This window comes from Bos grunniens, chromosome 3, assembly GCF_055505025.1.
Source record: "Bos grunniens cultivar Pamir isolate PY7600 chromosome 3, Bosgru_T2T1.0, whole genome shotgun sequence".
Classification (NCBI taxonomy): Eukaryota; Metazoa; Chordata; class Mammalia; order Artiodactyla; family Bovidae; genus Bos; species Bos grunniens.
Genome location: NC_141167.1, coordinates 3948608 through 3973063, shown reverse-complemented (window position 1 = coordinate 3973063; position 24456 = coordinate 3948608). Strand labels below are relative to the sequence as shown.

At 53.5% G+C, this 24456-nt stretch overlaps 1 protein-coding gene across 3 annotated transcripts in view; it reads left to right on the top strand.

Moving 5' to 3' along the window:
• The window catches only part of SCLY (selenocysteine lyase), a 30592-nt gene extending 6246 nt beyond the window's left edge, over nt 1-24346 (top strand). For all 3 annotated transcript variants that reach the window (XM_086375701.1, XM_086375720.1, XM_086375710.1), the window contains 10 exons: nt 1808-1908; nt 6609-6789; nt 10204-10331; nt 10513-10677; nt 11750-11856; nt 18103-18139; nt 20730-20813; nt 21318-21417; nt 22657-22732; nt 23415-24346. In XM_086375701.1, coding sequence (XP_086231827.1) covers nt 1808-1908; nt 6609-6789; nt 10204-10331; nt 10513-10677; nt 11750-11856; nt 18103-18139; nt 20730-20813; nt 21318-21417; nt 22657-22732; nt 23415-23568 — 1133 coding nt within the window. In that variant the 3' untranslated portion in view covers nt 23569-24346. The remainder of the gene's footprint in view (nt 1-1807; nt 1909-6608; nt 6790-10203; nt 10332-10512; nt 10678-11749; nt 11857-18102; nt 18140-20729; nt 20814-21317; nt 21418-22656; nt 22733-23414) is intronic.
• Nucleotides 24347-24456: the final 110 nt, after the last annotated feature.

Genomic DNA, 24456 nt, shown 5'->3' with positions numbered 1-24456 from the left:
TGCTAATAAAAAGCATTTGTCATGAAGAAGTTTAGGAATAACCCTCAGGAAGAGGCTCTCGTCCTGCCCTGTGAGCGGTGGGCATTGTTTGTGTCGGTATGAAGATGGGATCTTAGCAGTTTTCATCTGGCTTCTTTCCGTCAGCGTAGTTACCTTGAGGTTGACCTGTGTGACTGTCACAGCTGGTTTGTCTTCCCTGCCAAGTGGTGTTCTGTTATGCCGTGTTCATGCTCTCACCTGCTGGTGGGTGTGTGAGCTGGTCGGGTTCTTGGCAATTGCAAATGACACTGCTGTGAACGTCGTCGATGGACGAGTCATGGTCATCGCCTCTTTTTTCTTGGGTAAACAATGTTTACCATAAATACCTAGGAGCAGAATGGTGGGATCAGATGGGAAGTGGAGATTGATTTCTTAAGAAACCTCTGCCCTCTCTCCAGAGCACTTGTACCATTCTGTGTTCCCACCGGTGGGATGAGAGTTGCATTTCCTCCATAACGTCCTGACCACTTGGACTGGCCAGTCTTTTCATCTTAGCTGCTCTAATAGGCACATGACGGTAGAGAGGTAGCCCCACGAATCCTTATGAAGAAGGGTCTCCAAGACTTTGTCGATGAGTGGAAGGGGGAGTTTTTGCAAACCAGTATGTAAATTATGAAACCCACTTCTGAAAAGGAAAAAGAAAAGAAAGGCTTAGAGGAAGGTCTGTCAGTGCGTCTGTCAGTGCCTTGGGAAAGGCTGCAGGCTGCCGCACACTACGTGGGTGGGAAGGGAAGGCGGGGTGGGCCGAGGATCAGCCCAGAGGCTCCTCTGAGGGGCTTCTCCACAGAATCCTGGGGCAGGATGGGGGGGGAGCAGGTGGACGGGCCCGAGCGGCAAGCCCGAGGAGCTCCGCGGTGCTCCTGCCCATGTTGACTGACGCTAATCACTGTCTCTCAAGTATCACTAACTGAACTGACTGGGTCTCCTAAACACCGCAGGCCTTCCTAACTTGTAATGAAAACGCAGTAGTCTTAGGGAGTGTGTGGATGACTTTGTATATATATTTTTACCACATCTTTTTACATTTCTATCTTTATGTGTGTTTTCTTATTTACATATTTATTATAGTGGTACCTGCTCAAAAAAGTATTTTTATAAATAGGACTGAGGTCAAAAGGTCTGGAGGCTACTGGTCTGTAGTCGAAGTATGAATGGTCATGGACATCTCCACAATTCGTGCCCTGAGCCCTTCTTTCTCTACCACGTGAAGCTCAGTTCCTGCTGCCTGCTCTCCCGTGAACTGGGCTCTGAGCCCAGGTTTGAAAGCAAATGTGTCCCTGGGGCGGTGACCTCTCTAGTGACCGAGGGGACCTGCACTGTGACATATGGCACTGGGCTTTGTGTCGAGCAGTCGTGGGTTCTGTTTCTGCTTACTTTTGTTGTTTTGCAGCGTGGCCTATTACTCCACCCTTTCCTTCTCCCATCTTCCCAAATGGGAAGCAGGGCAGATGGCCACAGATCCTCTATCGTAGCATCGGGTAAGAAGAAAGCCACATCTCAGAGTTTTAGGGCTCCGGCTTCCTCCCCCAGCTGTTTCTAGCTCCTCCCAAGTCCCTTGAGTCTCAGTAGCTTCCCCTGATTTGCTGGCCTCCTCCCGCTGTCCCTTGGCCACGTGACATCTAGGCTGTCACTCACGGTAGTGAACACGTGTTGTCTTAGAACCACCCACTCGGCCCTCCTGCTCCCTCATGGCTGGTCGTTCCTTTAAATGTGTGTTGATTGGATTTGGTGCAGCAAAGTTACTGAATTTCCACTTTGGTTCCTCCAGGTAGGAAGGCCAAGGAGATTATCAACACGGCCCGGGAGAACCTCGCCAAGATGATAGGTGGGCAGCCTCAGGACGTGATCTTCACTTCGGGGGGCACCGAGGTAAACAGTCCACAGTCTCGTGTTCTTTATTAAAAAAAAATATGAGGTGGTGCCCTCTTGGTATTATTGTCTTTTAAAGAAAGAGTAATGCTTTGTCCTGGTATTTTGCAAATTAGCCTGATATTATTAGGCAGCATTCATCCTATAAGTGAATTCCAGGGGGCTGATAGGATATTTGTTACCGAACATATGAATTAACGGGCTTTGCATTGCTGTCTCAATAAAGAGAGTTTCTCCGTCATTTTGCCCTGGAATCATTCCTTTATATCCTAAGTTTACTTATTAAGAGGTTTGCAGTCAGAATGGCCATCATCAAAACATCTATAAACAACAAATGCTGGAGAGGTTATGGAGAAAAGGGAACCCTCCTACACTGTTGGTGGGAATGTAAATTGATGCAGCCACTATGGAGAACAGTATGTGTGTTTGCTTAGTCACTCAGTCATGTCCAACTCTTTGGGACCCCATGGACTGTAGCCCGCCAGGCTCCTCTATCCATAGAATTCTCCAGGCAAGAACGCTGGAGTGGGTAGCCATTCCTCTCTCCAGATCTTCCTGACCCAGGTATTAAACCCAGGTCTCTCACATTGCAGGCGGATTCTTTACCATCTGAGCCACCAGGGAAGCCCTATGGAGGTGCCTTAAAAATTAAAAATAGAGTTACCCTATGATTCAGCAATCCCACTCCTGGGCATATACCCAGAAAAGCTGAAAACCCTAATTCAAAAAGGTACGTGCACCTCAGTGTTCACAGCAGCAGTGTTTACAATAGCCAAGACGTGGAAGTGACCTCAGTGTCCATCAACAGACGAGGGATAAAGAAGACTTGGTGTATAAATTAATGCTGAGTGAGGTGGCTCGGAGAAAGACAAGTGTTGTATGATATCTCTTATACATAGAATCTTAAAAAAATGATCCAAATGAACTGATTTATAAAACAGAAGTAGACTCACAGACTTAGAAAAGAAGCTATGGTTACCAAAGGGGAAGCGGGGGCAAGGAGAGATAAGTTAGGAGTTTGGGATTAATATATACACACTACTATATATAAAACAGATAAGCAACAAAGACCTATTGCACAGCACAGGGGGCTATATTCAATATCTGGTAATAACTTGTATTGGAAAAAAATCTGAAAAAGAATGTATGTATGTACAACTCAATCCCTCTGCTGTACACCTGAATCTAACACAACACTGTAAATCAACCATACTCCGATTTTGGAAAAAAAGGAGTGTGAGGTTTGACCCATTTGAAAGGGATTTCTTTTTAAACAGATAGAAGATTCTCAATGATAGTGTGATGGCATCAAGCCCTCTACTCAGTCATTCTCACCACCTCATTTCCTTATTGGAAAGGAAGGTCTTTCACAGGTGATGTGACTGTCCACATTAAAAAAAAAAGAATCTGCAGCTAGATTATTAGTAAGTAAATTTAACAAAGTTATTAGATTAAGAAAATCAAGTGTATTTTTATGTATCAGCCACAATGCATATTTATCAGAGTACCAAAAAATGTCAAATACTTAGGAAATAAATCGAGTAAAAAAGATTTTGTAAACCACTCCCTGCTCCAATACACACACACGCTGGGAAAGGAATAGAATTTATTACCGAGAGCCTTCAAAGAAGTTCCGAATAACTGGAGCGTGTATCATGTTCACAGATGGGAAGACTCAATGTAAGTGTGTCAGCTCTTTAGATCTGTGGATTCAGTGCGACGTCGGTCAGAATTCTGACTCCTTTTTTCATGGCGCCTCACCATATGGAAATACAAAATGCCAAGAATAGCCAAGACTTCTTGAAGATTAAGAATGCAGTGAATTGCTCTATGAATTAAGATAGATGGTCTTAGGGCTATGAGAAGCACCGGGCCAGAAACAGGGCCGTACCTGAATGGGCCCTGTCACGTGACGAGCCCTGGCCCTTGTGATGCTGAGGAGGGAAAGATTTCCTAAATAAAATACAGAAACCTTTAACCATAAAAGACTGAAAAATTCTCCCACCACCACAAAGCAAACTGTAGTTCCTCAGTGAACCCTGAGGGAAATCAGAAGCCCAGCCAGGTGTTGGGAAAAGATGTTTGCCGCAAATAACGGACAGAAGACTCACATCCAGAACATGCCTGCAGACAACCCGGTAGGAAACGGGCGAGAAACGCGTTAAACCGCGCACTAAGGAGACGCCCTTGTGGTTTCTACGTGGGAAACGGTTCTCAGCCTCATAACTGTTCAGAATCCAAGGTAAACAGCAACATGGCGCCTCTGCCCACCCGTCAGGATGGAAGAAGTAAGACGTCCGATGGCAGGAGGTATCGAGCACAGGGCAGGCAGGGGCCCAGGCTGGAAACCATGCTCAAGGTGGGCAGGCACCGCCCAGCGAAGCTGAGGCTGTGTTGCCCTGTCAGCCAGCTGCTCCGCTTGGGGACATCCCCGAGAAGAACGGGCCACGTGGACACCAGGGGCACGTGGGGCCATTCATGCCACCTTCGTGACAGCGGAGACCAGGGGTGGCCCACACGTCCCTCCAAACAGCACGGATGCGTGCTCATGTCTCTGGGGCAGTCCCAGGTGGAGGGTACCAGCTGGTGCCCTGCGGCAGCCAGAGCACTCCCAGGTGTGGATCAGAGGGTGCCAGCCCAAGACTAAGCTGACCCCCGCCGGAGGGGCCGGGTTAGGGGCAGGGGGCTGCTTACAGGCCCCTGGGCAGTGAGCACCCCCACACACCAGGTCCAGACTCCTGATGGCCCGTAAGCAACCGCTCCAGCTGCCCTGTGGGCCATCTTGATCTCGTCTGGGGCCAGGTGCCAAGCCGCCTGTTGACCTGAAGGCACGAGGCGCGTTTTCGGTTGTGACCGGCTGGTTCGCACAGGGGCTGCCGTGTTTCCAGCAGCTCCGGGGCACTCGGCATGGCGTCCTGTGCCCCTCGGTACCTGCGGGTGGAGGCGGCCTGGCACCTTTGTCAGTTCACGGTGGGTCGATCAGCTCTGACCCAAGGTGTGCGGCCCCCGAGGGCCCCCCTTTCTGGACCAGGAATCGCTGTGCGGGCAGCAGTGTTCTCAGAAGGGGGTGACCTGGGACTTTATAAAGAACCACCCGCCACTCAGAGAAGCACATCCAAGCCGTCCATCCTGACCCGCTCCCCCCAGCCACCCAGGTTGATGCGTCTCGGGCCTTGGGGTCCCTGCACTGCCTGCCTCATTCTCCCCCAGGGCCCCCTGTTTACACTCAGAGCCTTTCAGTCCCGGCGGGTGACAGTGTGTGGGCTCCTCAGAGCCCCTGCCTTCCTGCAGGCCGTGCCTTCGGGAGCCTGAATAGGTTCAATGTTCAGTTGAGAAAAAGAAGGTCAGAAGGAGGCAAAATAAGCAAAATCAGTTAGCAATGCTTACACAGGAAGGAAACGTGTAAAGACAAGCAGGAAAATGAGTACCATACAAATCAGGGTGGCGGTCAGCTGGGGTGGGGGAGGTGGTGATTGCGGGGGGCTAAGTGGGGGCTGTTTTTCCTCTTGATCCAGGTCACTGTTACTCAGATGTTCACTGTCATACTTTCTCATTAAACTTACATTCCTATGCTCTTCTGTATGTATGCTATATTTAATAACAAGAGTGAAGTGAAAGTCGCTCAGTCGTGTCCAACTCTATGCAACCCCATGGACTATACAGTCCATGGAATTCTCCAGGCCGGAGGATCTTCCCAAGCCAGGAGTCGAACCAGGTCTCCTGCATTGCAGGCAGATTCTTTACCAGCTAAGCTACCAGGGAAGCCCATATATAATAATAATGATGAGAACAATCATAATAATACTGTTATAATAATAATAATAAGAGAAAAAGATTTAAAAATCTCCCACCCCATCTCCTGAGTTATCCACTTCCTGTCCCTACAGGAGACCAGCACTGTTTCTGTCGAGTCCTGCAGAGACAGTCTCTGCCTTAAAAGCAGCTAAGGGTGTAGCTGATTTTATCTTCTCTCCTTCCCTTTCTACCTCTTCGAGGAAGGATGTGGTGGGGAGCGGGGTGTGAGTGTGTGTCTCGCCCTTTTTATACAGACTGCAGGGCGCTGCGCCCAGCGCCTGCTGCCTTCCTGCACTTAACATGTGCCTTTGAGGCCTGTGCACCCGCCTGTGAGCGGTCCGTCAATGCTACAGCTGCTTGGCGTCCACTAGACAACGTGTAGCTATTTACCAAGTCCCCGTATTGACAGACATTGAGGGGCTTCTAAGATTTTGCTGCTTCATCTTTGTACTTGATCAACTTCACGTCCATCGCTTTGCTTCTGGGCAAGCGGAGCTGTAGGATCAAGTACGGGAAGTAGACCTCCTGAGTCAGAGGGCTTATTTGATGGATGCACCAGGCGGCCCTTAACAGGGGTTGCGCCAGTTCACACTCCCACCAGCGGTGGGTGCCTGGGCAAAATATGCTTTTTTAACAGATTTAGAAAAATTTTAATGTATAACGTTGCTTAACAACAATAACAAAAATCAGAATTCACCAGAAGTGAATTCTGACATTTCTGAAAATTGAAAAGCCCCAGATCTTTGTATTTGGGTCTTTCAGAAGGCGCAGCTCAGGAGCTGAATTTCTTTGAGACCATTTTTTCCCACGTTAGCCAGAAAAGAAACTGCAAATGAGAGCGGTTGTCACTCGACGGCTCCCCTCGGGTGGTTACTGTAAGTGACCTTTCCACTCTGTCTCTGCAGTCAAATAATTTAGTAATCCAGTCCGTGGTGAAGCACTTCCACAAAGTCCACGCCACCAACGGGGACACGGGCGGGCATCCCAGCCCGGTGGACGGGGCCCTGCCCCACATCATCACCTGCACCGTGGAGCACGACTCCATCCGCCTGCCGCTGGAGCACCTCAGGGAGGAGCGCGTGGCCGGTGAGTGACCGCTGGCCGGCCCGGGGGCCACGTGGCCCACCTGCCCTCTGGCACCCGCCCGCCAAGCCGTGCTGCGGTGCGATGCTTACACGGCCTGTGCTTCTTCCAGACTTTCCCTAAGGGACAAATCGATCAGTGTGTGGAACAGGTCATTTATCACTGAATGGTGCATAGACTCTTGTGTGTGATCACACACACACACAAACACACACCACTATAATCAGTGTGTGGAACTGGTCATTTATCATCTAATGATACGTAGAGTCTTGTGTATGATCACACACACACCACCTCCCGGTTGCCAAGTTGCTTACTCTCCCATAGTCCAGTGCCTCATAAGACTTGAAGACCTGGAAAGAATTACCACTTTGCTCAATCCAGAGCCCAGCTCACCATGAACTCTTCGTTCTTTACATGGTATGGTGGTGGTGTCCAACTCTTTGCAACCCCATGGACTGCCTTACCAGGCTCCTCTGTGGAATTCTCTAGGCAAGAATACTGGAATGGGCTGCCATTTCCTCCTCCAGGGGATTTTCCTGACTTAGGGATCAAATTCGCATCTGCTGCATCGCAGGCAGATTCTTTACCACGGAGCCAGCAGGGAAGCCCTTTGTGCACGATAAGTAAATGCATATTTAGTAGCACATCTATAAACGCTAACTCGTGGTTTTCATTCTTTGATTTTAATCATTAAGTCTTGGCTTCCTCCCTCTGGTAGAAAGGAAAAGGACGCAGTAGACATGACTTCTGGTGGCAAAAACAAGAACAAGTGCCCTCCTGCTGGGAGCCCTTCTCTCGGCACAGAGGAGGCTCGGGCCTCCCTGTGAGGGGCAGGGGTGGTCCAGGGCCCCCCAGGAGGTGCCCCTGCCCATGGGGTCTGAGGGCAGGTAGGGCTTGCTCAGCAGTGGCAGTGGCCCTGGTCACTTCCGGTCCTTCCTCCACTTTTTCTGTGATGTGGCATCCTGAGACGTAGGGTGTCAATACTAGTATTTCAAAACCAGTTTTTAAAAGTCATCGTTCTCAGAACAGCTGAGGTTGAACTCTTCTTGGAATAAGACAGTGCTTTTCTGTTCAGCGTTCGCCTTATTACCTGATCTTCCTGGAAACCTGGGGGGAAGCAGGGAAAGTGCTTTTATCTTAAGGACAAGGAGTGGGACCGAACTGCTCGGTCTGACTATAAGCCTTGTTACTGGTTTTCCCATTCAACTGTTTTCCTGTTCAACTACTGGAAAGGTTTTTCTCTTTGTGATCTTTCCTGAGAGGACCACTTTAACCAAACAAGTCAGGTCCGACTTCCTTGTTTAAACTAGTTCCTCTTCATCCCTGTCGCACCTGTACAGGGAAAGGCAATGTAATGCATTGTCATTAGTTACTGTTACAGGTTACCTCGTTTAAAATTACACAAGTTTTTACAAAGTATAGACACGCAGGGATAGAAATAATGTAAAGATCTGCAGAAAGGCTTCAAGAAAAGCAAAGGTTCTTCCCCAGCAGCCCTAGTCCTGAGGCAGCCGCCCTCGAGTTTGCCGTCAATACTTTCTCCCGCTCAGTATTATCATTTTAGCTGCTTCCACTTGAATACTTAGGCGCTTACAAACATAACCTCCATTTCTCAGTTTATCACTCAAGCACCTGTCTGTCGACTCCCTGATGTGAATGGGGACTTGACCTTGCCTGTCTCCCACCCCTCACCTCCACACGCCCAAGTGGGTTTGCTTTTGTGAATGTCCGCTTACGGAGACGGAACTCACACACTACACCCTGAACCCATTTGAAGTGTGCATTTCAGTCTCTTTAAAGTGTATTCACAGAGTTGTGTGACCATCACCACGATCAGTTATGATGCCTTTCATGTTCCCACAAAGGACCTCATTACCTGTAGCTGTAACTGTTTCCCTCACCCCGGGCAAGCTGGTCCACAGAGTTGTCTCTGGAGATTTGCCCATTCTGACTGTCATGTGAGGGAATCATCGGATATGTGGCCTTTGTCATTGGCTGCTTTCACATAGCACCGTGTCTTCAAGGCTCACCCGCATTGTAGCCTGTGCCAATACTTCATCCCTTGTTATGGCTGAATGGTATTCACATTTTATCTGTTCATCACTGATGAACATTTGATATTAATATGAATAATGCCATTGGGAGCATTTGTGCAGAAGTGTTTGTCTGCATGTATGTTTTTGTTTCTCTCGAGTATCTATCAGTATCTATCAGTATCTATCTCTCTTGAGTATCTATCCAGCAGTTCCCAGGAGTGGAACTGCTGGGTCTCATGGTAATTCTGTTTCACCTTTCAAAGGCTCTACTTGTTTAGCCCTAACCTTTGTATTCCACAGGAGTTGCCCCATTTTACTTTCCCACCGCTGGTGCCTGGGGTACGGGTGGGCTTCCGATTTCTCCGGGTCCTTGCTAACATTTGTCTGCTGTCAGTGTTTTTTATTACAGCCATCCTAGCAGGTATCAGGTGGCTCTAATGGGCGGGCTTTAATCTGCATCTCCCTGAGGACTGATGATGAGGAGCAGGTGTTCATGTATGTAGTAAAGAGACAAAACTCCTGGCTGGAGTAGCCTTTGCTTCGCTCCCCTCTGAGTCCCACAGTGGAGGCACCAGCAGCAGCCGTCTCTTGCTGCCCCCCCGCCCCCTCCCACCCCCACGCCAGGAGCCCGCCTGGGCCTGCTGGCCAGGCCAGCGCCTCTGCCGCCCACTTGTGGGTGTGGGGTGGGGTCCTCTGCCTGCCTCCACAGTCGGTGCCCCCCGCCCTGCTCTCCGTGTGTGCACCTGAACTCAGCGGACCTCTGGGTCCTTTCCTACTCTTTGTGGAGTTAGTTTTCACCTGTCCACAACCTGGGTGGGTTTCCCTGTTGGCATTAACCTGATGCCACCATCTCTGTGTATTCTGGGCATGGCTCAGAATTCCTCGTCCACAAGTTGCTGCCCATGTTGAGAAATATATCCGCTCTCTTGTTTCAGTGGGATCTTGAGGGGAAAGTGGGTGTGTCGTCTTCAGCATTTTGCACCCGAAACCTGGGCTTAGTTACCCTGCCTGTCTGCCACGTGCAGTAGCAGGGGTCTAAGCGCCGGGGCAGTGCCGGGTACAGGAGGGGCTTAAGGAGGGCTGGGTCAGCGCCGAGTGAGTGAAGGTCACGTCGCTGGCACCTCCAGATGCTCTTGTGAACCAAGCTGTCTCAGCTGCTCACAGGCCCCTCAGCGGAGAACAGAGGGTCCCCAGAGACCCCACCACTGAGGCTCATTGGTGAAGCCTGCAAGCCACTGTCTGTGGGCCTGCTGACAAAGAGTGGCTCATGTTCCTTCAGAGTCTTCTGAACCTTCACAATAAATTGCTTTTTCACTGTGTCCCATTCCAGAGAGGAGGCCTTGTTGGGCTGACCTCACATTTGTGTCTTACTCCTCAGAGGTCACCTTCGTCCCCGTGTCCAAGGTGAACGGGCAGGTGGAGGCTGAGGACATCCTGGCGGCCGTCCGCCCGGCCACGTGCCTGGTGACCATCATGCTGGCCAACAACGAGACGGGTGTCATCATGGTGAGTCGCTGTCCTCCTGGGGAGACCCGACGGGGACGCGGGCTTCTGGCCCGGACTCCCCTTTTCCTCCATTCTTTAGTCTGGGAACTTCCGCCACACTCTCGCTCACAGCTCCTCGTTTCTTTGACTCTGTCTCAATGGAATCAAAGTGACCGCCCACTGTCTGCTCTCCCCTCTCCAGCCCGTGCCCGAGATCAGCCGGCGAGTCCGAGCCCTGAACCAACAGCGGGCGGCAGGGGGGCTGCCGGGGGTGCTTGTGCACACGGATGCTGCCCAGGCCCTGGGGAAGCGGCGCGTGGACGTGCGGGACCTGGGCGTGGACTTCCTGACCATCGTGGGGCACAAGGTTCGTCCGCCCGCCCCCCTGCCCTCCTGTAGGGAGGCTCCTCGACACCTGTGAGGCTCACCCCTGACCAGAGCCTAGGGCACCACTCACCCTCCCTCACCTGGCGTGCCTGGCGTGCCTGCCCAGCAAGGCCCTGGGTCAAGGTGCCAGGCGGACTGTGGCCCTGTGGCCAGGCAAGGCTGTGGAGAGGATAGAGGGAGGGGGTGGGGAAGTAGGGAGGGAGAGGGTGGGGGGTGGTCTCAGGTGGGCTTAGCCCGGGAGTGAGTGTTCTCTGCAGCTTCCCAGGTGGCACAAGTGGTAAAGAACCTGCCTCCAGCGCAGGAGACATAAGAGATGCGTGTTCGATCCCTGGCTTGGGAAGATCCCCTGGAGCCGGGCATGGCAGCCCACTCCATATTCCTGCCTGGAGAATCCCATGGACAGAGGAGTCGGGCGGGCTGCAGTCCATGGGGCTGCACAGAGTCGGACATGGGTGGATGACTGAGCAGCTGCAGAGTGTTCTCTGTACTCCCAGCCCACCCCCAGCCCCACCCAGCAGGGCTCAACAGTGAGGGCTTGTCTAACCTGATTCACAGGGCAGCTCAGACAGTGAAGGTGTGCTTTTAGCGACCCTCAGCTCTAGGCTGTGCTGGGGAAATACTAATAGTTAGCAGTAAAGACCCTTCTGAAGCTCGTATGTCTCTCTCCACCAGCCAAGAGAACTGGGAGTATTTTTAGTACTTTCTTCCCAGCTGGTTCCCAAGGGAGTGAGTGTGCCCACCTGACACGCCGGCATGTAAAACTTCTCCCTAATGAGGCTGTGAGAGCAGGAGCTGCCCACAGGATAGCCCTCGGCCACCTCTGGCTCCAGCCCATCCGTCAGTCTCTCCTGTGGCAAGCAGGTGCCCTCTGCCACTGAGCTGGAGCCCAGCATCCAGCACCTGCCCCGCACCCATGTCTGGACAGGTCCCGGCCACGAGGCCGCAGAAAGCAGGGCCCTCACATTAGAGAGCATCTCCGTGTCCGTCTCAGCACGTGCAGGAGAAGGTCCCCGAAGGTTCTTGTTGGATGAGTGACTGGCTTTTCCTTTCAGTTCTATGGCCCCAGGATCGGAGCGCTCTACGTCCGAGGGCTTGGTGAGCACACCCCTCTCTACCCAATGCTGTTTGGAGGCGGACAAGAGCGGAACTTCAGGCCAGGGTAAGGCAGGAGGTGGACGAGCTGTCTGACCAGTGGCTGCGCTGTGCGTGTGTAGGGCGGCGGCCCTTCTGCCTCTTGGAAGCAGTGTGATAGACCCTCCGCTGAGTCTGACATGGCTCCACTGGCTGACTCTGCACTTGGGACCCACGCGCGCGCCATCTTGCCGGAGAGGGTTCAAAGCAGATGAAGGAGTCTGTCTTGTGGCTGCTTCAGTGCGTCAAGTTCCTTCTGTTATCTGGGCCCAGCCGACGTAGAGGGGCCACTGCACCCCGCCCCAGTGCCGGCTGAGATGTGTTGTCCCCCCTGACTGGGGGTGCACAGGGCCACGTGGGAGCATCTGGCTTCCTCTCCACAAGCTCCTGTGTCCTCGGGCAGTGGAAGCGGGACGAGCACCACACGTGTTGTCAGAAACATGATAACAAGAGGGAGACCAGACATGCGCTGGGTCCCTGGGGTTTCTTTTGCCTCCTTTATTCCAGAGCTAGAGCGGAAGAAGCCAGCGACTCAGAAACACCAGTAAGGGCTGATGAAGAGAGCCCAACGAGCCCGCTCTCCAGCTGGGGGCAGGGAAAGGACACCCTAGCAAGACGGAGGGCTTCTAGACAACACCATCTGTCCTCCAGCCCTCACCATGGGCACCTGCCTCCACCCGCACCTGCACCACGGAGGTGCCAGGGGGCCCAGACTTCCACCCACACACACTGTGCCAGGAAGCCACACCCTCCAGTGCCAGGCAGGGCCCAGGGAGGAGCCAGGACGTCTGCCCCGCCACAGCGGTACGCCCCCACCTGGTGTCAGCGGGACCCGTGGGGACCCTGGGCCTCGGCCCACATCCGTCACCAGCAAGGTGCCCCCTCCTCTTGGGTATTGACCTGGACTGAGCCGGGACCCCAGACGTCTGCCCCTGCCTGGCAGTGATGAGCAGGGTCAGAAAATGCCAGCTACTACAGAAGGGTTAACAAACATTGAGAATCATAAAATAACATACAGACGTTCAGGTTTCAGTTAAAAATTGCTCATCGTACAAGAGACTATCAATAGATGCCAACACTGAAATGACAAAGATATTAGAATTGACTCACAGGAGGTTTTAAGGCAAAAACAATAAAATGCTTTAATGACCTATTATGAACACACCTGAAACAGAAGAAATAGAAAGTGTCAGCAAAGAAGAAGAGCTAGACTGAAATGTTAGAACAAACGATTTCAACAACCAAAGTAAAAAGGCCACGGACAGGCTCACCAGCAGCATGGGGCAACAGAAGAAGAGACTCGGTGAACTGAAAGAACAGAATTAACCAATATTAAAAAAAAAAGACTGGAAAAAATTGATCAGAGCCGGAGAGACCTGTGGGACCAATAGAAGGTCTAACGTGCATTTCACTGAGGTCCGAGGGGGCAAGGAGAAGGAGGGTGGGATGGAAAAGAACTTGGCAAAGAGACAAATTTGGAAAGAGACAAGTTCAGAGATTCAAGAAGCTGAACAAAACCCAACCAGGGTAAACCAAAAGAAATCTAAGATACAGAAAATAAACTTCCGTAAGTGAAAGACAAAGGAAAAATCCTCAATACAACCAGAGGAAAAAGTAAACAACTCCTTATCTCTAGGGAAAAATAATTCAAATGATAGTGGATTACTCCTCAGAAACCACAGAGGCCCAAGGAAGTGAGGCAGAATTTTCCAAGTGCTCAAAGAAAAGGCCTGTCAATCCAGAGTCATGTCATCCGGGAGAAATATCCTTCAGGAACAAAGAAGGAATCAAGATGTTTTCAGATGAAAGAGAAAACTAACAGAATTTGTCACCAGAAAACCTAAATGCTAAAAATGACTAAAGAAGTTCTTTACACAGAAAGGAAACAGTAAAAGAAGGAAACTTGGAACAGCAGAGAGAAAAGAGAAAAGCAAGAATATAGGTAAATAAAATAGACTTTCCTTCTCCTCTTGAGTTTTCTAAATTACATTTGATGGCCTAAGCAAAAATCACAGCACTGTCTGATGTGGGTCAAAATGTATTGCAGGGGGCTTCGCTACTGGTCCAGTGGTTAACAGTCCACCTGCCAATGCAGGGGACATGGGTTTGATCCCTGGTCCAGCGAGACCCCCCATGCTGTGGGGCAGCTAACCCCATGCACCACAACTCCTGAGCCTGCATGTTGCAGCTACTGAAACCCGCACACCCTAGAGCCCTCTCCACAGCAAGAGAAAGCATCCCAGGGAGAAGCCCAAGCGCTGCGGCGGAGCGCAGCCCCTGCTCGCTACAGAAGAGCCCCTTGCAGCAACAGAGACCTGGCGCAGCCAAAAACAAACAAATAATTTTTTTTTAATGTAAGTGGAAAAAATATTTATGATGATTATTTTATGAATGGGGAAGAATAACAGATGTATAAAGAGGTACATTTTCTATTCTTGAACTTCTGTAAACTGTTTAAGTTACTCATAGAAAAGTAGGAAAAAGAAAACAGAGAAAAAAATAGAACAAACTGAAAAAATAAAATGGCAGACTTAAGACTGAATACCAACTATTACATTAAATATAAATGGAATAAATGTATCAAAAGGCAGAGGTTGGCAGAATAAGTTTTTGAAAACTGATCTAACCATATGCTGTCTCTAAGAAACTCACTTCAAATATAGCAAGTTGGGGAAAAGTGTATCATGTATATCTTAATCTAAGGAAAGCAGACCTGTCTACATAACATGAGCTAAAGGAGACTCCAGAGCAAAGACAATGACCATAGGGTGAAAGGAATAGAGTCGGCTCACTGAGAAGACATGGCATCGTCATGTGGATGCACTGAACAGTGCAGCGTCAACACACGTGACAAAACAAAGCCTGGACTGAAAGGGAAAGAAGACAAGTCCACAGTTATGGATGGACACTCCAACACCCGTCCCTCAGCTATGGATAGAACAACTAGACGAAAATTGGCCAGGATATAGAAGAACTCAAACACCTATCAACAGGATCTAATCAACATGTTTGGAACTTTCCACCCAGCAACAGTAAGATACCCATTCTTTTCAAGTGCCACGGAATATACACTGAGATAAGTCATATTCTGTACCATCAAACAAACCTCAGCACATTTAAAGAACTGAAATTACACAGAGTGTTTTCCTTAACCACAGTGGAATCAAACTAGAAATCAATAACAGAAAGATAATAAGAAAATCTCCAAATACTTAGAAACAACACACTTATGAGTAATCCATGGGGCAAATTACTGAAATGAATGAAAATACACTTATCAAAATCTGTGAGACACAGTTAAAGGCTGGCTGAGAGGAAACTTAGAGCACTAAATGCACATGTTAGATAAAGGGACGAATCTCAGATCACTGAGCCCCCATCTGAAGCACCTAGAAAGAGTAGACCAAAATAAAGCCAAAGCAAACAGAAAGCATTAAATGATAAAGATGTGAACAGAAATCACTGAGATTATGAACAAAAATCACTTTTAAAAATCAATGAATTGAAGATCTGGCTCTTTGAAAACATGGATAAAATTGACAAACCTTTAGCAAGACTGACCAAAAAAAGAGAGAAGAAACAAATTGCCATTATCGAGAATGAAACAAGATATCACTGTGGGCCCTAGAAGAGCCCACAGAATAAAATTCTTTTTATTATCAAAAAGAATAACGGAATGCTACAAAGAACCTCACATACATGTATTTGATATGAAGAGTGGACTACTTCATCAAAAAATATAAGCTACCGTAATTCCCCTAATATGAGGTAGCCTTTCAACGTTTGGTGCTGGAACGCTTAGACATCCATAGGTAAAGACAGACATCAGCCCAAGTCTCACGCCTTATAGAATGTAACTGAAAATAGATCATGAACTGAAATGTAAAACATAAAACTGTAAAAATTTTAGGAGAAAACCTTCAGAACCTAGAGCTAAGCAAAGAGTTGTTAGACTCGACACCACAGGCATCCATAAAAGGAGAAGTTGATGAACTTTATCTAAACTTTTCCCTGAAGAAGGCTTTGTTTAGAGGATAAAAAGACAAGCTGCACATTAGGAAAAAATGTTTTCAAATGACAGATCCGCCAAAGGGCTGGTACCTGGACTACATAAACAAAAAACTAAATACACAACTACTATACAACCCAGGAGTCTCATTCCTGGACATTTATCCCAGAGAAGTGAAGACGTGTTCGCAAGCAAAACCCGTGCCCAAAAGTGATTAGCAGCTTTATCCATCACAGCCACGAACTGCAAGCCACCCAGATGTCCTTTAACAAGCAGGCAGTTAAACAAGCAGGGGCACGTGCGTGCTCTGGAACTCCCCTCAGGGCTGAGGAGGAAGGAACCCGGACACACAGGACAACCCGGAGGAACCTCCAGAGGATTTTGGCGAATGCAAACAGCCAAGCCCTCCATGTTATGAACTCTGTGATGTCACTTACATGACAAAATTCGAAATGTCCTCCGGGGTTAAGGAGGGAATGGGGCTGAGGGTGTGGGTGATGACGAGTGGGCGAGGTTACAGAAGGGCTGCAGGAGGGTCTTTGTGGTGGTGGCCGTGTCTCTGTCTGGTCAGTGTCCTGCAGTGCTAGCAACTGAGTTCAGGATACACAGAGTGCCTCTGTGCTGTTTTTTCCAACGACATGTGAATCTATGTTCTCTCAAAATAAAAAGATTAATTAAAAGAGAAAGCAGGAAGAGAGGGGAAACAAAAAAAAAAGGAAGAAGAAGGACATCCCTGGTGGTCCAGTGGTTAAGACTCCGCCTCGCAATGCCGGGGACGTGGGTTCTATCCCTGGTCGGTCACTGAGATCTCACATGCCACAGGGCAGCTAAGCCTGCACACCACAACTCGAGAGTGTGCGCCCTGACAAAGATCCCACGTGCTGCGAGAGAGATCTGACGCAGCCAAATAAATACATACTAGGAGCAAGGTGCGGAGAAGGCGATGGCACCCCACTCCAGTACTCTTGCCTGGAAAATGCCATGGATGGAGGAGCCTGGTAGGCTGCAGTCCCCTGGTAGGCTGCAGTCCATGGGGTCACTAAGAGTCGGACACGACTGAGCGACTTCACTTTCCCTTTTCACTTTCATGCATTGGAGAAGGAAATGGCAACCCACTCCGGTGTTCTTGCCTGGAGAATCCCAAGGAGCCTGGTGGGCTGCTGTCTATGGGGGTCGCACAGAGTCAGACACAACTGAAGCGATTTAGCAGCGGCAGCAGCAGCAGGAACAAGGTGGGGAGGGAGAAGAGGCGGAACGGCAGCTGTGCCAGAGTCTTAGGGCAGCTTCGTGGGCGGACAGGTGTGGGAGCAGGTTCTCATGACTCTGGGTGGGGGTGGAGGGCTGCGGCGGGGCAGGGGCAGGGCTGGGCTCAGCCCAGGTCACAGACCTTGAGCGGTGCATTAGCTCCGACCGCATCATCCTACAGAGGAGGATGACATTAGAGGTCTCAAAGCCCTGGATGGAGCCCAGAGCTCCTGGCTCTTCCCTGTCCACCCCGCCCCACCCCCTCCAGACGTCAGAGCCCATCGCAGGGACAGACTTGACCAGTAAACTTGTCCAGGCAAGGTCGGTGGGACCTTGTTTCCTGTACTGTCTGTGCTGTTCATCCGAGTCCATTTATCTTGCTCTCTGTTAGTAAACGAGCAGGAAACAGCTCCAGAGGTTTAAGAGAACTTTATTTCGCGAAAGCGGAAAGTTAAGTTACTGTTTTGGTTTTTCCTGAAATGGAGTGAAGCGTTGTCGTTTTAGTTTGTTAGATTAACACGTGGGAACCACTGGTCAGGGTTCTGTCCCCTCCTGCACAGCCATGCACGTGCACGCACGCACACACACACACACAACACCCCAAATCCCTAGTCACCAAAGATCCACCCCATATTACAGCTGGGAGGCTGCAGGGAGTGGGGTGGGGACTGAGTCCCTGGACCTTGGCTGGGTTTGGCAGGGGGACCGAGCGGTGCATTAGCTCCACCTGGGGCCTGCGGCCGGAGGGGGGTTTCTCGCAGGGAGGGGAAGGGTCCAGAAAGAACTGTCGCTTGGCCGGCCAGTGACAGCTAGGGCAGACTGCCCATAGTGCACTGCACCTGCTCTCCCCGGGCCACGACCACAGAGGGCTTGGGGGCTGGCAGCTGCCCTCGTTTAGGAAAGATGTTGGTGTGACTGTCTTTACTCGAACACCTGACTTTCATATGGCTGGGATTTCTTCCAGGGGTGTTGGTTAATTACTCTGCGTGGAAACGGCACTGAATCTCTTGTCTCTTATAGGACGGAGAACACCCCGATGATTGCCGGCCTTGGGAAGGTAAGCCCTGGGGACCTCAGACGGATGCAGCTCGCTTTGTCCATCAGCGTGCAGGGGAACCTCAGTCTTTCTCCTGCGTCTCTTCCTCACTTTCACCCCATGTGCGGGGCGGGGTCCCCACCGAGAGGACCTGTGGCACCAGCCGGGCATCCTGCAATTCAGCTCCATCCTGACACTGCCCACCCTCAGGGTGAGGGCTCGGTCCCACAAGACCCCCACCCCCGAAAATTTCAGATGCCAATTGCCACCTGTGCTTGTGACCAGCTGGCTGTGAATCAGAGGTTACCATGACCCGCTCCTCGAGTTCAGTGGGTCTGCTAGAACAGCTCACAGAACTCAGAGGAACTAGACCACTGACCCCAATAAACAGTTTATCATGAAAGGGTGTGATAAAGGATGCAGGTGGACACCCAGAAGGGCAGGATGTGAGAAGGGCGTCCATGCCCTCGCCAGCACCCCCCTCCCAGCACCTCTGTGCTCAGCAACCTGGAAGCTCTCTGAAGCCCTCCTCCCGGGGTTTACTGCAGGATTCACTCAATCATTAACTCCGTTTCCAGCCCCTTTCCGCTCTCTGGAGGTGGGGCCCGGGGCACTGAAAACCCCACGCTTCTAATCCCAGTTCTGTGACCAGCCCCCACCTAGAAGCCCACCCAGAATCACCTCATTAGAGCAGGAAGCACTCCTGTCATCCAGGAAATTCCAAGGGACTTGGGAGCTCGACATCGGAACCAGAGTCCAAGGCCGAAATTAGAATAACACAGCCCTCTCATGCCACAGTGACTCGGGGAAGTCCCGGGTCTCGTCTGTGCAGGGCCAGGGCAGACCCCTGGGCACGTTCTGTGGGCTCACAGCAGTTTCCCAGCCACTCCAGTGGGCGGCCCTGGCTTCAGAGAAGGTCATGTTCATGACCCCAATAAACGGACCAAGGTATTAACAAGAGAAATATCGAATTTTATTTATCAACCTGGAGACATACTTTTTAGGATCCGTGGAGTGGGTTTCAGGTGCCTAGCATTTGAAAGGAACAGGCTCTCTTTTCGAGTCTTCTAACATAAGAAACAGCGACATCATTCCCGCAGGCTTGCTCGTCCAGGTCTTGCTGCTGGCCCCGCGGGCCCCCCCCCTGCCCCCCGCTGCGCCCCCCCCACCTTGCTCCCCCGCCCCTGCCTGAGCCTGGCTGCCCCTCCCCCGAAGACGGGGGCACAGTGCAGCCTCTTAAGGAGGCTCCTTCCCAGAACCAGCCAGCGGCCCAGCAGCAGCCTCGGCCCCTCCCTGGCCACACACAGCCTCTCTGACCCTGCCGTCACTTGGGGCAGGGGCCCACCATCGTCACCCCCTTGCTCAGCCTGGAGCCCCTCGGTGCACTGAGGCTAGGACCCCCCCTACACTCTGCTCACCTTCCCCGGGAGGCGTCTGTGTCCTCGCCCACCAAGGCCAAGTCCAGGTCTCCTGGCACTCTCCGCCCCTTCCCCGTGGGGCTGAAGGCAGGCCCCTCCTGCTGTCGTCCCCTTCCCACCCCCGCATCCTCACACTCCCCTTCCTGTGTCCTCGGCCCATGGAGTGGGCTGCACGCACCCCCCTCCTCCTGAGGCCTGGCCTGCTGCTTGCTCTGCTCCCCTGAAGCCTCAGAGAAGGCCCCCATTTGCTCTGTGACTTCCAGAAGACGTGGGGCCAGTTCCCAACCCCGCCCCGGCCAAGTGCCTTCTCTGCTTCCTCTCTGTCAGCCCCCTCTCCCGGCCTGGTGCTCATCCCCCCCACCCTGGGGCTCTGACGCCAGCCTGGGTTCCGGTCTTCCATCTGCCATCGCAGGGCAGACCCTGACCTCCGGGGAGCCCCAGGTCCCCACCTGCTTTCTCGGCCCTCAACGTGTCCTGCTGTCTCTCCCCGGGGTGCCCCCTGCCACCCGGGCTCTCGCTGAGAAACCCAGGAGGTGGCCTTGGTCCTCCCCGTCCTCGCCCCCTGCACCTGACGCGGCAGCTGGTCCCATCCGTCCAGCCTCCGCCACAGATGAAGACCTGCCCCTTGTCCATCTCCACCGAGCCTAGGCCAGGTCTCCCCCACCTTTTCTGTGGACGCCTCATGCATGCTCCACACAGCACCCAGCTGTGAACACACAGGTCAGGCGGCTCCGACCCGGCTTCAGCATCCAGGTTTCGGCTCAGAACCTGCCATCGAGAGGCCTCCGGGCACCGTCCTCCCGCTCACACTGTTCCAGGAGCGCTCGCCCTTCCCTCCTCGGCCTCCGCCCGGAACGCCCTTCCCCGGGCTCTACGCTCTCTTCAGGGCGCACACCTGAGGGCAGACACGGCCGCCTCTTCCTCCGTCCTGTCCGTCTGTCTCTAGAGTGGTCAGGGAGAGCCTCCGATCACTGACTGGGGACTCCGCAGGGCCCCGGGCGTCAGGACGCCTGACAGCTGTCAGATGCCAGTCGACAAGTGAAGGGCAGGCAGTCGGCACGCGGCGCGTGTCCGTGAGGCCCGGGGAGGAGCAGTTGGAGGCGACATCGCCTCTGCCCTTAGGAAGCAGCACCTCCGCTGCTGTCTGCCCCCCACCCCTGCCCATCATCACCCACACCCTCCTGTGTCCGCAGGCGGCCGAGCTGGTGGCAGAGAATGGCGAGGCCTACGAGGCCCACATGCGGGGCGTACGCGACTACCTGGAGGAGAGGCTGGCGGTGAGTGCCCGGAGCCCAGGGGGCGGACGCGGGACGGAAACACCAGGGACAAGACAGCTGATGCTCCTGGAAGACCCAAGTGCACTCAGAATCTTTCTCTTCCAATTTACCTTGCCTTTCACACTCAGTCTCCCTGAGTATTATAAGGAGATGCTTACAGATGAAATAATAATTCTGTGGGGCTTCCCTGGGGCTCCATGGTAAAAGAACCCGCCTGCCAGTACAGGGGACGGGGTTCCATCCCCGGGTCGGGAGGACCCCCTGGAGAAGGAAATGGCAACCCACTCCAGTATCCTTGCCTGGAGAATCCCAGGGACAGAGGAGCCTGGCGGGCTACAGTCCATGGGGTCCCACAGAGTCGGAGAGGACTGAGCTACTAAACAACAAGAAAGAACAATCACTCTGTGTGTCGAGGGCGAGGCTTTGTTTTCCAGAAAGTCTGAAGTTCAAATAGTTGTGAGGAGGGGGGCTTCGAAGACATGACACATTTTGTGCGTTTTTCAGGCTGAATTTGGTGAGAGAATCCATCTGAACAGCCAGTTTCCAGGCGCCGAGCGGCTCCCCAACACCTGTAACTTCTCCATCCGGGGACCCCAGCTCCAAGGTGAGGAGAGGGCCGGCTCGGGCTGTCGAGGGGCTGGTCGGGGGCTGAGGGCAGGATCGGCCCACCGGGCGCTGTCCAAGGGGCTCTGATCACAGCTGCTGACCGGCCTGGGGCACTGAGACCACGGAGGCAGAGGCGCTCAGCACCCCCAGGGGCCCATGCCAAAGATGGAAGGGAAGGTCAGATGAGCAAAAGGTCAGGCCGCTGGGCCCAGCTCTGCCGCAGTTTTTACAGAACACTGTGAGCGGTGGGGAAGGAGAGGCAAGCTACTAAAGCCCGGCTGGAGGTGAGGCTGACGCAGGTGTGCACCTCCTCCTCGGCTCCGCCATCACCGCCTCCGCTTCCCGAGCGGAAACCCTGGGGCTCAGGTTCGGGTTCGGATGACTCGTTCCCCAGACGCCCGAGTCCCTGAGGCTGGAGTCCAGGGCGCGGAGCATCCCGTCTGTCTGGGAGGGGGCTCCGGGGGCCCGGAGAACACTGAACTGCAGCTCAGTTTTCACTTCTTAGCCGAGGTCGTCGCCTTGAGGGTCTCCTGGGTCACTCCAGGGAACGGGCAGCGTGTTCGGACCATGCAGGAGCCCCAGGGCGGCCGTCACTGGACTGAACGCGTCCTCTCTGGGAAGGAGGCTGTGGGAGGGGAGTTCCTCAAGTACCTTTCCCCCTTTTCTGGGGCAAACTTTATATTCTCTGAGGGCCTGTGTTAATTTAAACGAGACAGGTTCCTTGTTCTGATTAAATCAGCCCTCACTGATGTGTTTTTTTTGGCCACACTGTGCGGCTTGTGTGAGCTTAGTTCCCCAGCCAGGGATCGAACTCAGGCCCTGGCAGGGAAGGCGTGGGGTCCTAGCCACTGGACCGCTGGGAAATTCCATCAGTGTGTTTTTGTTTTTTTTCAATCTCCATGCTTGTGAAGGAAGAAGGCTTAACAAAGCCTTAACAAAGGCAGCTCCTGGTGTCTCCACCGTTAACACACGGAGACGTCAGGATGGACATTCTTACCAGGCCAACACAGCACTCAGCAGGCGGCTGGTCGGGATGCCAGCCTGGTCAGGGTGCCGCATCCTCGAGGCTGGTTTCAGGAGGAGGCGGCGGCAGGAGGAGGCGCTCCCCCGGGTTCCGCAGTGGCTCCCCACCCCGCAGCCAGAGAGGCCTGTGCCCTGGGATTCGCCAGGTGGCAGCAGGGAAGAGAGGCGGCCGCCGCCCAGCCTGCCCTCAGTGGCCTGTGCTCTGTCTCCTCAGGCCGCGAGGTGCTGGCTCAGTGCCGGACTCTGCTGGCCAGCGTGGGGGCCGCCTGCCACTCGGACCTCGGGGACCGGTGAGTGCTCCACACAGCGTGGCCGCGGCATCTGGGGCGCGTCCCTGCACCAGGCGGCAGGGAGCTCTGCGGCCTGGCAGGGACCGGGGGTGAGGGAGCATCGCAGGCACTCTGGAGGGCTGGGGGAGCTGGGCTGGCCCTGGAGATGGGGCAGCGTCTCAGCGTGGGGCGGGGGCTGGGCTGGAGGGCCAGGGCCTCAAGACAATCGGGAACAGATTTGAGTTCTGATCGCTCCCCCTGCCAGGAGCAGACAGAAGCAGGAGGGGCCGCTGTGGGGGCTCAGGCCCTGGGAGCAGCCTGGTGGGAGGAAGGGAAGGGGCTCTGCTTTCTTGCGGGGGTGGGGGGGCCTGCAGGTGGGAGGGGAGCCGGATGAGGCAGCCTGTGCTCTGGAGAGAGCAGGGCTGGGTCCTGACGAGCAGGGGCCCTCACTCGAGGGAGGCCGGGGCTGTGGGAGACCACACACCACTGACCAGGGGCCGCAGCCTCCTTGGCGCAGCAGGCCAGCCCCCAGCCGCAGCAGTGGCTGCGCAGCCCCTCTGAGAACCAAGCCCGTTAAACTCCGAGGGGGTGGGAGGCCTCTCCTGGGGAGGGGCCTGTGGCTGCCTCCAGGGGGACACCACACCCTGCCGCCCTGGAAGCATGGAGAGCTGAGTCCCATGGGGTGACCGGCTCCCGCCCGCAGGCCGTCCCCAGTGCTGCTGAGCTGCGGCGTCCCCGTCGACGTGGCCAGGAACGCCATCCGGCTGAGCGTGGGCCGCAGCAGCACCCGGGCTGAGGTGGACCTCGTCGTGCAGGACCTGAAGCAGGCGGTGGCCCGGCTGGAGGGCCAGGCCTAGTGCCTGCGGGAGCCCCTTCCCTGTGCTGAGGGCCCGGCGCTGGCACCACCGCCCCGCAGCACCCAAGGAAGGGGAAACGCCGTGGCCGCCTCCCTGCTACCCTCTGGGAAGACGGGTGAGCTTGTCACGGGCACCCCCCTTCCTGGAAGGTGGCATTTTTATCCGAAAGATAAAATCCTAGCATTTATCACCAGCTGCTACCATGAACATAGGAAGCGTGATTTTCAGGGGCTGTCCTGGCCTCCCCGCACTTGTCTGCAGAGAGGGCAGTGTCGCCTCACCCCGGACCCTCCTCAAGGCCTTTCCAGAGGCGGGGGCTGCTGCGATCAGGCCCGCTTCCTGCGGGGCACCCCGCACTTCCCGCCCTGCCCATCCCCCTGGTCACCTGCCGGTCCCTCAGCCGTTGGTCGCTGGGCGCCTCCCCGTCACCCCCGGGTCCCCTGCCGCCCCTTCCCTCTGATCTCTCGCTCAGGGTCTCGGCTCCTCAGTCAGCCGCAGGCGCCCTGTGGTCGGGTCATCCCCGGGGTGGGTGAGCCTCCATCCCTCACACCCCTTCCCTCCCAGGTGTATTCGGGAGGATTCTGGGATCCCCACAGATGCCCTGGGGTGTCTGATTCACGTGAAATGTTGTCTGTGGAGACATTTACATAGGAGTGATTTTTTTAATTGAACAACACATTTAATGTGTGATTGAAAAGCGCAGAGAACTTCACGATGACACTGAGGAAACGACTGTCAGAAACGAGATGAGCTAATAAGAGGCGCGATCTGTTCTGGACACCTTGTGGCTTTTCTAGTCTCTGCTTTGGTGGGGGCACCGGGTGTCCGTGCCTGCTGTGGGGGTGGGGTCAGCCAGCAGGCCACGGAATAATCCCACGTGATCTCCAG